General features: G+C 42.4%; 1 protein-coding gene across 3 annotated transcripts in view; it reads left to right on the forward strand.

The window, feature by feature from the left end:
- The window catches only part of MIPEP (mitochondrial intermediate peptidase), a 101,817-nt gene that overhangs the window by 67,132 nt on the left and 21,512 nt on the right, over positions 1-13,173 (forward strand). For all 3 annotated transcript variants that reach the window (XM_019530173.1, XM_019530175.1, XM_019530174.1), the window contains one exon: positions 4,254-4,328. In XM_019530173.1, the coding sequence (XP_019385718.1) occupies positions 4,254-4,328 (75 nt within the window). The remainder of the gene's footprint in view (positions 1-4,253; positions 4,329-13,173) is intronic.

Raw genomic sequence — 13,173 nt, forward strand, 5'->3', positions numbered from 1 at the left:
TAGTCTCTTGTGAGAAACTCTGTCAATGCCTTTTTTAATGTTATTAGCGATAAGGATTTCTTAGGGTGGTATCTTTTATTGGATCAGCTGCATAGTTGGGATACAGTTCAGAGTTGAATGCAAGATATTCTTCATGTGGTGACCTGTAGTCCAATAAAAGACATCACTAAGAATTCCTTGCCTCTTACATAGGGCATACACATATTTTTTTTGTCCTGCAACGTGCCAGAGATGCACTGGTTCGGATTAACTAATCGAGTCTGGTTCTCATGCGAGCTGATGCGCCCCGTGCTGCACTGTGTGCAGTTGTATGAGTGGCAAAATGCACGTTAGCACGCAGAAAATGGTAGCAGTGCGCTTTTGAACTAAAGCACCTTTGATGTGTTTTAGTTTAAAAAAAAAAAAAAAAAAAAAGTGTGCCTCTGCCATTTTCTCAGCACTGACATGCATTTCACTGCTTATACAACTGTAAGCATCATACCGATGGGTGCTTTTCAAAGTGCCCAGTGCTGTAGCACTTGCATGTGTAAAAATGCCTGGCTACAACATCACTCTAACACTACTGTAACATTTTTGAGTATCTAAATAAATATCAAAGTTGAATATCCAAATAATATATGCTGACTTTGTCACTACTTTATTAACCAATCCCTTTCAGCCCACTTTCCTATGATTTGTGAGATATAGTTGTCATTTGCGGGCACTGTGCTGATTAAGCCGTACTGTTTAATCTTTTAGTTTTCTCATTTTGTTGTGAATTGTGCATTCAGTTCATCAGGTACAGATATGCAATTCTGTAGCCTTTTTTATTTATGTGTAGGTACAATGTTTGCTGCTCTCTAGTCCTTTGGTGTGGTAGGTGTTGTTTGATGGAATCATACCTTTTTACTAGCAACTTAGCGCCTTGATGCCTGAATTCTTTATAGAGGCTACTTGAATTTATACAATCTGAGGGTGGTAAATCATCACTTCTTAAATTATGAATTTGTTTTGCCACTTCTTCTTACGATAACTTAAATTTGCAAGAGTACCTCAGATTTATTACCTTGTCCCAGATTTGCTTATGTCTGGTATCTCACTGGTATTTTCAGCCATGAAGACACAGTCAAAGAGATCAATACAGCTTCAAGCTTTTTATCATTCTTCATTTCTCCTTCTAACTCCTAATTGTCTAACATACTCAGAAGTTCCTTTTAAGACTTCATGCTTCCTACATACTTAAAGAATTCCTCATTACTTGTTTTTATGCTTTTAACTATTTTCTCTTCAGAAATCCATATTGGTTTTCCCTCTTACCTAACATGAGAGGCAAGAATTTTTGTGGTTGATATCTTGTATTGGACCAACTGCATGGTTAGGATAATTTTGGGATATCACAGTACCCTTCCTTGAGTCTCTAGGACCCACTCTACACATGCAGGTAAAGACATGATGGGAACTAATGCATGACTCACACAATCCCACCTCCTACCATTACACATGTGCATGACAGGAGGTGTGAGTGTGGGATTACACATTAGATCCCATTGTGCCTCATTGCCAGTGCAGGGGGAGCTGGATCCTGGGGCCAGAAGATTGTTGCAATCCTTCAGCCTCAGGGGTTTCCTTCGGCCCCAGGGCAGGGGGAGGGGGGTTGCCCCTGTGGTCATGCCCTGGTCTGGTGGGTTGCTTGAGCCACTGGAACAGGGAGATTGCCACAGTGGTGATCCTTCAGCCCCAGGGGTTTCCTGCACTCTTAAGCCATAGCAATCACAGCTGCTGTGATCCTTAGAGCTTGGGGGTTTTACACTGAGCATGGTGCACCCATACAACTGGGAGGCCTATCAGCTGACAGGGCTCTAAGCCACAGGGGAGGCACAGTACGTATGCAATTTAAAGCTCGTTGGCAACCAGCTCTAAAGTTAGTACACATTTTAGAGGTCTAACTTTATAGCTAGTTGGAGCTTCTTATGGCATGGTAGCTACTTTGCATGTGTAGCTGGTCTTCAGGTAATTGTGCAGTGAACCAATTATTTGCGCAGTACCTGTAAGGTGTGGAGGGGGCCTAGGAGAGAAGCAGGCCGATGGAAGTAGGTGGAACCTCTAAGCATGTCTAAATCTATCCCAGCCGGAGCTGTCCCTGGGGGGCGTTGGGGTGGAGCTGGGTCGGCTTTCCATCCGGCCACTCCTTGCCACCACACCTGGTCTCTGCACTGGCTGATTTGCCCTGGGCCCTGCACCCTGCTATGGTCATCTCTGATCCTAGCATGAAGTTGCCCACCCACAAAAATTCAGCTACAATTTTCCCCTCTTACATCATACCTGGTGTAATCTGGGCTTCTTTTCATTGGCTTTATTAGGATTAGATTGTTCTAATATGAAGTCTGGGTTGGCTTGAATAGCCTGGTATGACTGTTTCGATATAATGGCTTTCTAGTCCTTTTCTTTTATTTATTTGTTTAATTCAGTAGTTTGGATGCATGAGAGTTTCAGAAAGCATACATACTACATCTGAAGATTTTATTTTCTTTCCTTTAAACATTGGGGATTTGGGGCTACCTCATTTTCATTGCATTACAATCTACCTTTTTAAAATTTATTTTTTGGTGCCTTATTTCTGTCTAGGATCTTGACTATATTATGGTTACTCTTATTTAGTGCGTTTTTTTAATTGTTGAATCAACTCCTTTGTGTTACATGAGAATAAATTGAGAAGAAATCTCTTAACTGTTATGAATTTTCTCTAATTTTTATATCCTCGTGCTTTTGACTAGTTTATATGTGGTCCATTGAATTCCTGCATTATCACTATTATCATGTTCGATCTTGTGAGATTTTTGATCTCTCTCTGCATGATATCCTTTTCTTGATCTGGAGGCCAGAAGTATAGAGAGTTAAAATCATCATATAATTTTAAACAATTCATTCTCTGGCAGAGTTTGTGTTCATTGGTCCAGTTTGTATACTGAAATTTAAGAGCTGACCCCGTTACGAGTCCTGTAATACCCTGAGACCACAATACATTTACCAGAGAAAAAATGTTACAGATCTTGCAAGCTACTGCAAAAATACATTTTTATTCTATGAACATTCATATAGCTTGTCTTCAAGTCAGATTAATTGTACAGAATTTAAACACATGGATATGCTGTTAGAATCTATAAACTGTGATGTATTGGCTCTTAAAAACTTCAACAGACTATAAAACTTTAGGTATGCTTTCAGAGTTCTTTAATATTAAACCTCTATGTTCTAATGCAGAACCCATAATATCTTTTGAACAGTACTGCAAGGACTGAGTTAATTTAACTGTATTTAACATGTTAGCTGAATAAAACAAAACTTACAGAAAAGAACATACTTATTTGGAAGACTGATTTATTCAAGAAATAGTCACAAGAAATGTAATGTTACGCTTTCACCTACCAATGTTTTTAAAATCTGGCGACGAACAGTCTCTGGATATATTTATAGAATTCTAGATAAGTCAAAGGGAAAAATAGTTTGAAGATTGGGGAACATCTATCTAATAGTTTCCTAAGAGTTGTGTGGTGTATTTTAAATAATTCTAGTAATGTGAAACAGATCATGTATAAAAGCACATACTTGCTGCTCAGTATAGTGAAGTATTTTTTATATTGGTAAATACATAAAACCTAATCTTGTGCTCCTCTACTTCTTTGGGGTTGGTTCAAACTTATGGGAAATTCTGCCAAACACATTTAGTGTTAGCAAGTTTTGGTTTGTTTGGTTTTTTTTACTTCTGATATCTTCCACAGAAGATTGGATTAGATGACCCTAAAGGACTTTGCCTGTCCTGTCTGTATTTCTTTTTCTAAAATTATTTGCAGAAATAAATAATTGCTATAATTATGTATCATAATAGTTTTAAAAAGGCTGTTATATTTTACGTGTATATATACTTAGAACAAAGGGTCACTTTATATAATTAAAGAAAAATGGTTGAGTCAATCAATGGTTATTTCTGGTTACTAATTAAAAAGTTCCTGCAATTTTTTTATTCTATCATTTTGCAATTCTGAACTCACATTTTCAAACCTTTTAGATAACAATACCTGTTGAAATTAAATGGTCAATATAAGTTTTCTAATCTAATGCGTTTAAAAATCACAGCTGTATATAAACATTATCATAAGTTTCTTGCTTTATTTGCTGTTCTTGTTTTTGGCCTTAGTTATAAATGTAGTGCAATGAAGCTCTCAAGCATTTGACTAGTTCTAAATGTAATTTGATTTATTATTTTTTCATTCAAGCCACTGCCAAAAAGCATGGTGTCACGACTTTGTGAATCAAAAAAAGTTTGTGCAGCAGCTGATATGCAACTTCAGGTATGTTCTTTGTTTTCAGTTCTCTCCACATGCAAAATCAAAAATCCTGAATTATGGAAACTAGGTGAAACTAGTCTCCTAATTTGTGAAATCTTTATTTTTTTTTTCATTCTTTAACTTTGCTTTAGTGACGTTTCTCTGTAGCCTAAATATAAGCACATTATTTTAAAATACCTTTTTTTTCAGTTTTGGCTAGCATTTTCTCTGTGACCTATCTAAAACCCATTTTATCATTGGTTTGGAGGGCTCTTTCTTAGCACAGGAAGTTAAAAATCAGTCACATTTTTCAAACCTGGGTACCTAAGTTTAAGCTCCAAAATCCAAATTGAGGCACCTAACTAAAACTAACTTGAAGTACTGAACACTTTAAATTGCATCAAAGTCTGGGGGAAATCAAGATATTTAATTTTTACAATCAAGTAAGTTTTATTTCATCTGTGAAACATATATTTAGTGCCCATTTTAAGCACCTAGGTTTGAGAATTAGTCTTTGTTGTTAAATGAATGTTGTCAAAAGTTAGCAGTCCTGACTCTTCATCTACCTTATTACTTTACTATTGAAGCTCTTGAGTGAGTATAGTCCCGTATCTGTCTTTTACAACACTTACTTTAAAAAGAAAACCCAAACTTCCCTGGTCAGCATTCATGAGCTTCCTTGCATTCACTGGTAGTGAGTGGGTGCAGTTGAATAAAGGTACACCTCAGTAATGGTTATTAAAATAAAAAGGATTAAAAATTTAGATTGAAATATTTTAGAATATTGCCTTTTCACAAAAAAGAAATAAAATAGGAAACTTCATTATCTTCAGTCCTAATAAATAGAGGTGCACTGATACATTGGTGTGATGTATTGGCACCAATATAAAGAAAATTTTCTGTATCAGAAATCAGCCTGATGCGGCTAATAATTTGTCAGCTAAATGCCCGTGTGTGCACGCAGCCACAGCTCAGCACGTACACAGTTGTCACAGGAGCACTGAGGTGGTCTGTGCCTTAAGTAAAGGAAATAAAGAGAGCCGCCAATCAATGGGGCAGCTCAAGTGCCGGTTGCCGGGGCAACCAGGCGGGTCATGTGGCCAAAAGGGGGCAGGGCTAGGCCTTTATAAACAGCCTGGGCCAGAGCCTAGCAAACAGTTCCCCTCTGGCAGCCGCAGGAGCCGCAGCTCTGCAGGAGAGCTGAGCAGCAGAGTCAATGGTGGCAGTTTGACTGGCTGCAATGATGCGAGGGGAGAGAGAGAGCCTGGACAGACGTATGGGTGAGAGTCAGCATTGTGTGGGGTTTGTATTATAAGCCTGGCACTTACGTTATGTTGTAGCCAGCTGGCTGACTCTTTGGTTTACTTATGGTTACACCGGAGGACCAGGTGAGGCTGTAGGGGTGAAAGGAGGCCTCACGGGGACTCCCCAGTAGCTTGGGGGTTCCCAGTGCCCGGTGGGGGGCACAGCGAGCAGTGCCACAGGGGCACAGTGTGCCGAGTACCACCTGAGCCTAATCGGACGATCACCATTGACAGGACTCAGAAGGGGCCAGGTAGGGCTCGGGCCGCCTGAGCCCAGTTGATGTAAAGAGCTAATCCAGGTAGGGGGGCCAAGCCCGGGGGGCACCAGAGAAGGGGCGCTGGTTGTGGGTTAAGCCCAGGGACACCAGAGAAGGGGCGTTGGGGGCGGGCCAGCCCAGGGGGCGCCAGGTAGGGCGCAGAAGGTTAAGGACCAGACAACGTCCAGGAAGAGCTGTGAGGCTTGGGGCGTGCTACAGGGGAGGTAGGAGGCACGCACTGCCCATAAGGCTGGGGTGAGAGCACCCCATTTGGAACGGAGGTAATACCAGCGCGGTGTCATAGGTGCAAGTAGGCAGCCTCCCATACTGAACCTAAGATCACAGACGTGACAGGCGAGTCGAGGGTGCTGGATGGCCTAATTGACACGGCAGGGGGCGCTAGGCCTAATTGACACGGCCGCTCGTAGGTTCCCGCTCCGTGACAACAGTGAGGAGCACAGCCAGCAGCACGGAGAGTTGCATGCAGCTGCTAAGTCTGGCATAGGGGATGGGGAGGGGCATGGGGGCACAGATCAAGGACTTTACAGTGAGGGAGGGTATGGGGTTGGGGTTGGGGCTGGGGCAGGCACAGGACAGAGGCGCGGCTCACTGGAGAAGTGTAGGAAGGGAGGCAGCTCCTGTCGCTGTGTGGGGCTCATCTGGTGCTCGTCTGGTGGCTCCTGCCACGGCTCACACTGTTCGTCTGGGATGGGGGGGGAGTTGTGTGCCCCTGGATCTGTGCAGGGTAGGCTGGGGCTGGGCTCTTCATGGCCAGGCAGATCTGGGGGCATCTGTCTAAGTAGGGCAGTCTGCTCAGTCTCACCTGCCACTATTTGTTGTTCCTAAAACTGGTGTAAAATACAGGAGGCTGCCCATTTTTAATGCCCCGATGCCAGAGGGCACTGTCCATGGCTCTGTATCACTCCTACACCATAGCCTATGCCTTGCAGATGACATTCATGTTGCTCCAGTGCCCTATACTGTGACCCAAGCTCCAGAGTCTCAGTGGGACTCGAACTCCCCACTGGAGCTCGCAGTCAGAATGCCCTCACACTGGGCAGTTCTTTTGACCCAAACTTGGCCCCACAACATCTGAGAGCTTACTGAGGTCTCCCTCTGACCCAGAACTTGGCCTCACCATGTCTGAGAACTTACTGGAGTCTCAGCCTCTGGCCCAACTGCAGCCTCAGGTGTCTGTAGACTTACCTTGGCCTAACTGCTCTCTCCCTGGGGCCTTCCACATGTGCCCTCTCCCTGGGGCTGCTCTGCATATCTGCCTCCTCACTGGGACCTCCAGTGTCTTGCACCCCATGGGGCTCTGGTGTCCATAGTTGTGCCCAGCCTCTGTGCCTGTCCCTAGGTATGGGTAATCCACCAGGATGTGGGAGCTGGGGTTTTAAGGTGCCCCTACCCACCTTTCACTGGGGAGGCAACTGGCCTGGCATTTCTGGGGAGCTGCCCTGCCACAGGCAGCCCCACCAGACCATCTTTCCCCAGCAGGGTGCAGTTTTCAGTCATACCCAGGACCAAAGCAGGCCAACCTGCCTTGGTCTTATTCCTACTGGGTTATATGCTGTTCCTGGGCTGCTGTCACTACTGGACCTTCTATTGCAGCCTCCTACTGCTGGCTGCCTCTCACTAGCCTAACTCTCCAAACTGCACATTGGGTGCCTCCCCTCCAGAGGCTGAGTTTCAGCCTTCTTTATTTCAGCCTACTGTCTCGCTGGACCTTTCTTCCCCTTGACTGTGATGTCATGCCTTTGGGGGACCTTCAGCCTCCTTAGGCTCTGGCCCCACCTCCAGGCCAGTCAGGGTGCCAGATAGCCCAGACCTGCCCCTCATGTTGGGCTTCTAGCCCTGGCCCTGGCCCTCTTGCACTGACCAGTCAGTGTTCATTGGTTTCAGCCCTGCAGTAGCTCACCTCCTTAGACAATGGGGTTCTCTCTCACTCTAGGCTTACTTGGAGCCCCAGAGGTCTTAACAGAGCTCTACTCGCAACTGGGCTCACCTGAGCCCCAGGCCTCACCCCTGCCTGTTCTAAATCAGGGCCTACCTAGCCCCTGTATAGGCCCACAAGTTATAAGCCCCCTTTCTAGGCTGGGCCTTGCTTTCTCTAGGCCCAAGCCTTCTTTGTGGGACTCAGGACCCTGCCGGGGCCCCAGAAACCTCCTGCTATCCCCATAGTTCCTCTCATACTGCCAGGGTGTTGTGAGCAGCAGCTCAGCTGGGTGTTGTCCTTTGGCTGCTTGCAGCAGACTGCTGCCTCAGCCCTGAGAGCCTGGATCTAAAATGGCCACCTGATCAGGGTTGGCCTGCACCTGCTGGCTGCCTACTCCCAGCCTTAAAGTGGCAGGCACCAAAGGTGCTCTGCCACACTCCTGCATTTATTTTGATGTGCAGTTATCCAGCTAGGTTCACATGTGTCTATTTAGTTGCCTGTAAAACCACACTACAACCAGAAATGTCAACAAAATTATAACTGATGACTCAAGCACATTTCCTTCAAACTAAGCAAAGCATACATTTCTCGGTAAGATCTAAGTGACACCATCCATGCCACATTTGACCTTTAAAAATGTAAATGTTTTTGGATGTTTCCAAGTTCAGGGAAACATTTTAAAAGCATTCTTAGCCTACTCAAAAACCACAGCAAAACATTTTTTCAGAAGTACCTGAAAAAAGATTTATGTTTTAAATTGGGTTTTTTTCCATCTGTAATTGGAGTATCACTACATTAATTTGAGTTTCTGGGATCTTCTGAATATTGAAGTGAGATGTATGACTAAACCCAAGAATTTAACAACATTTAAATATACATCTTCTTGTGGGGTACATTTTTGTCATGTGAAATAAATTCTGATGTGTTTGGACCTGGAGTAACTTTAATGGCACTTGTATAACCCATTGCACAATTATTCTAATAAGTGGGCAGAGTGCTAGAATGAACTGGAATCATATCATTAAGCTAATAACATTTTAATTGTACAATTTGATGTAATCAGTGTAGTAATTTATAATAATTACTGCAGTATGCTGCTTCCTTTGTATTTAAATTTTCTAGATGTATAGCATTGACTGTAGAAATCTACCAGTGTCTAAACACTTAAAAGCAGTGTCTTGCCTGCACCTCATCAACAGCTCCTGAAGTCTGTGGCATTGTGAAATATTTTTCATTCCTGTCTTTAAGGCCCTTTGCAAACACCCGCAACTGTGGCTCGCAGATGAAAACAGTTATGGATGTAAAGTTCACTGGTGTTTATTTTCAAGGATGGATTTCTTCACTGTGCTCTCCAGGTGGCCTGGCTCACATAGCCTCCTTCCCACGCCTTATATGTGCCAGGGAAGAAGGAAACCTATAGCTGGCTTCGGTGACTCATTACCCTAATGCTCTGTTGCTACATTGTTCTCTAGTTAGCCCACCTCAATTTCCCTTAGTTCTGGTTTCCCCCATTTCCTGGCTGCAAGCTGGACTCTCAGCTCCAGCTTTCTGACCACATGCTTCCTGACTCCAAGGATCAGTACAGAGAATGTGAACTGTGATCCACTCTCCACTCTTTCCTATGAGGAAAGTTGGAGAACAAGGGGTAGTTGCAGGATGGTCCCAGCAAGGCAGGGAAACAGAAAACAAAATGTCTGAGGCCTTGTGTTCAGCCAGATGACCATTTTTGCGACAAAGTTCTGGAATTCACAGTGTTTTATTGGGCATGCCAAATGTTCAGGGGCCTAAATAGACATGAAGGGGAAAAGTGAAATTTGTCCTCCTCTTGGAGTTGCTATTGTAAGCAGGTCGGAGCAGAGTCTGAGTCTGATTGTTGCTTTGAGTGACTGTGATTTTAGGATTGTATTGTAAGTCTAGGAATCTCTGCTCCATATTCGTAAGGTGACATCTTCTTGGTCAGTAGGATCAGAGCAGATAGGTTGTAGCATACTTTGGCTGTAGATGATAGTGTGCTTAGGATATGAGTTGTTGACGTGGAGGTAGTTCTAGCAATTGGTTGGTTTCCAATACAATGTGATGATGGTAAGTGTTGCTGTCACAATGGTCCTGTTAAGTCCTACTGCAACACAGTTCAAATAAGCACATGGCACAGTTATTTAGTGAGTATAAACTTAGTGTAGCCTTTATTCATACTATCAGCCAGGTGATCAGACTGGCTGACAGCAGAGGTAGTGCAGGGTTAAACACAGATCCAAAGTGCATTTCTATTTTTTAGCCATTAGAAGCACTTACTTTTAAGCCCTTATCATTAGCCACACATGATCAGTCACATTTGGTGCCATGCACTTAATTACAGCATTCTTACATATCTTCCCAGGTATGTACCAGGTTTGATTATACTATCCTACGTATTTTTCTTATCTAGTATGGAAGGCTGTACTGATCCTTGCATCACAGGGTTCTTGACAAAATTCCAAATGTTCTGGTGTAGTCCCATGCTTTCCACAGAACTTGACTTCCAGATTTTAACTGTTCTTAGCCCTTCTTAAGGCCTACAAACTTTCACAGTGGTATCCGATAAATGAATATGTGGGTGGAGTATTCTATAATGGAGTCTGATGGAGTGGTGGACGTTGTAGATGTGCTGGTGGAATTTCTCTAGAGATTCCTTCTCATGTGTCCATGTGATGATATCATCATTATACCTTGGGTATATCAAGGGGGTGAGCAGGCAGCTGGCTAGGTCTATCAAAGTTACATTGGCATATTGGGTATATCACAGTCCATTTGAATTTCATTTTTTACCCCACAATTGAGCCCCATAACTTGTGCTTTTGTAAAGGTTTAAGGCATTAAGTCTTGATCTGAAGATATTGAAAGGTTGAAAATTAACCACATCCCTTGGTAGTTAGTTCCAGAGATTAATCATCTTTGATGTTAAAAAGTGTGCATTCCATTTCTAATTTAGATTTGTCTGGTTTCAGTTTTCAGCCATTGGGTTTCATTCTGCCCATTTCCCCTAGAGTCAAGACTTTTTATTCCCTGGTATTTCCTCCCCATGATATATTATACACTGTAATCAAATAACCTTTCAATCTTCTTTGATAGTAAGATTGAGCTCATTAAGTCTCTCACTATAAAGTATTTTCTCCCATCCTCAAATAGTTTTTGTGGCTTCTTCTGTCCTTTCCAATTTTTCAACATTCAGTATTAAACTCTTACTGGTACCCTTTTATCTATGCATAGAACATCCTAAAATGAGAATCTTTTCTAACCAATAATTAAGTTCTCCTCCTTATCTACTGATTTCCCCCTTATTTCACTATCATTGACCACTGCAGCGAAGATCTTGTTGCATCCAAAACTGCCTCTTCATACCAGCAGATGGAGAAAGAAAAAAATAAAACCTCCATATCTAATAAAGAGCTGCTGTAGGAGCACTTCAGGTTTGTCATTGCTCAGACTGGGCACAAAAATCAATGAAAGTACTCTCATCCTCTGTCATCCATTTGTGACGTGAGAAGTGAGAAGTTACCCAGCATTACATTTACTATAAGTTATCTTTAAAAAGTATGGTGTTCCTAATATACTGAATGTACAGTCATTCACTAATGTTTGTCCAGTGCCTTAATTGAAAAATTATCTGCTTGGCTGATATCTTTGTACATAGTCTGTGTTATAAATGGACGAGCTTGTATATGTTCAGCACCTCTTAACAGGGCCTCACCAGCTGAGTCTGGGCATGCAGACTTGAGGCTCCATATATTAAAGATAGGGGGCTTAAATTTGCAAAACTATCTCAAGATCATGTAGTAAGTTGGCGGAGAATACAGGAACAAATCCCCCAAGTCCCAATACCCAGTCATTTTCTCTAACATCTAAAGCATTCCCTTTTTTCCATGGGAAAGCAACTTTTGCATATCTTTATCAACTTATCATTTTGGAACTACAGTTGAAAGGTTTAGTAAGGCACACTATGTTTAGAAGAGTAGTCATTTACATAGAAGCAACATAATCCTTAGGAAGTGTTTATGTTTCAAATGCATAGATTTACATGAGGTTATAATCCAAACTAAATCTGTAATGAATAAATCCCAGCTAAATCATAAGCACTCAGTTGTTTTGGAGTTTTTTTAATCAACATTTAAATCGTGAAAGAAATAGTTGAGCATTTATATGTTCTGTAGTCATGTTAAGTATCGTAACCAGCTTTTTCATGATAAAATCAAGTTCATTATTTCATAGCCAACATTAAATAAAACAATTTTGTAGAAGAAAAGAATATGTGGCTGTTTTACAAGCTTCATTGTTGTGGTAGTTCACACCTAGTACACACCTAATACAGGTTCTTGAATTGTTCCATGGCTCTCATGGCAATGAAGGAGCACATAAATAAGTAAGCACTGTTTTATAACCCTACTCACTGTATCACATGAAAGTTAATAAAGGTCTTGCTCTGTCTACAAGTTAGTTGTTCTTAAATACATGCGCAGTATAACAGAAAGTGATCTTTTCCTTCCTGACACGCACAGTTGTGCAGGTTTGCTGTTTCCTTAGCCTGTCAGCAATTATTGTTTTCTCACAAACACCTGAAGACTCCCATCACAGGCTGAAGAGGAGTAGAAGTTGTACAGTATTTACACTATTCTTGTACAGTACTTTACACTCTTTCCAACCCATCAACACATTGATTTCAGTGGGTGTTGGGCAAGGACTTCATCTAGACTCCCCAGTTCAACTCACAAAAAAAATCCCTGAAAGTTCCTTAGGATGCTAAGCATCACTTCTGCTCCATTGGATGGTTGGTTGCTATAGAGCAGTCTGATCCTATTTTATAGACCTCACCAATAATCTGAAGAATATCATGGATTTGGACTACTTATGTGTGTCTCTTACCTTCTTTCTCCCATGACTGCCACAAAAATGATACTTCTTCACATCTCCCGTTTCTAAACTTGGCAAACCCTCAGTACCCTGCATTTACATTCTGGGACCCACAGAGTCTGACTTCCACATCACAAAGCACTTGTAAAATAGCAGTCTTCAGAAGTGCTTCTTTCCAGTTTCCCTTACCTCTTGCTATTCTTTGGCAAATGGGAAGACGCTTTTCTCAAAGCACTCTAGTGGGTCAGTTATAGGGGATACTGCTAATGGCTGCTCAAGAGACTTCTGATGTCCATTGTTTAGCCCAAACCTACTTCACAGCAGATGCAGGCTCTTTTGTATGGTTGAATGCATACCACCACATGTCCTAGAGCACTGGTTCTCAACCTTTTTTGTACCAGGACCCATTCATAAACTTCAATGGTCAGTCTCAATCCAGTGCCCCTCACTTCTGACCTGTTGTCCCCCACCCCTAGGCCTTAGCC

Source organism: Crocodylus porosus, unplaced genomic scaffold (genome assembly GCF_001723895.1).
Source record: "Crocodylus porosus isolate Cpor-Errol unplaced genomic scaffold, CroPor_comp1, whole genome shotgun sequence".
Classification (NCBI taxonomy): Eukaryota; Metazoa; Chordata; order Crocodylia; family Crocodylidae; genus Crocodylus; species Crocodylus porosus.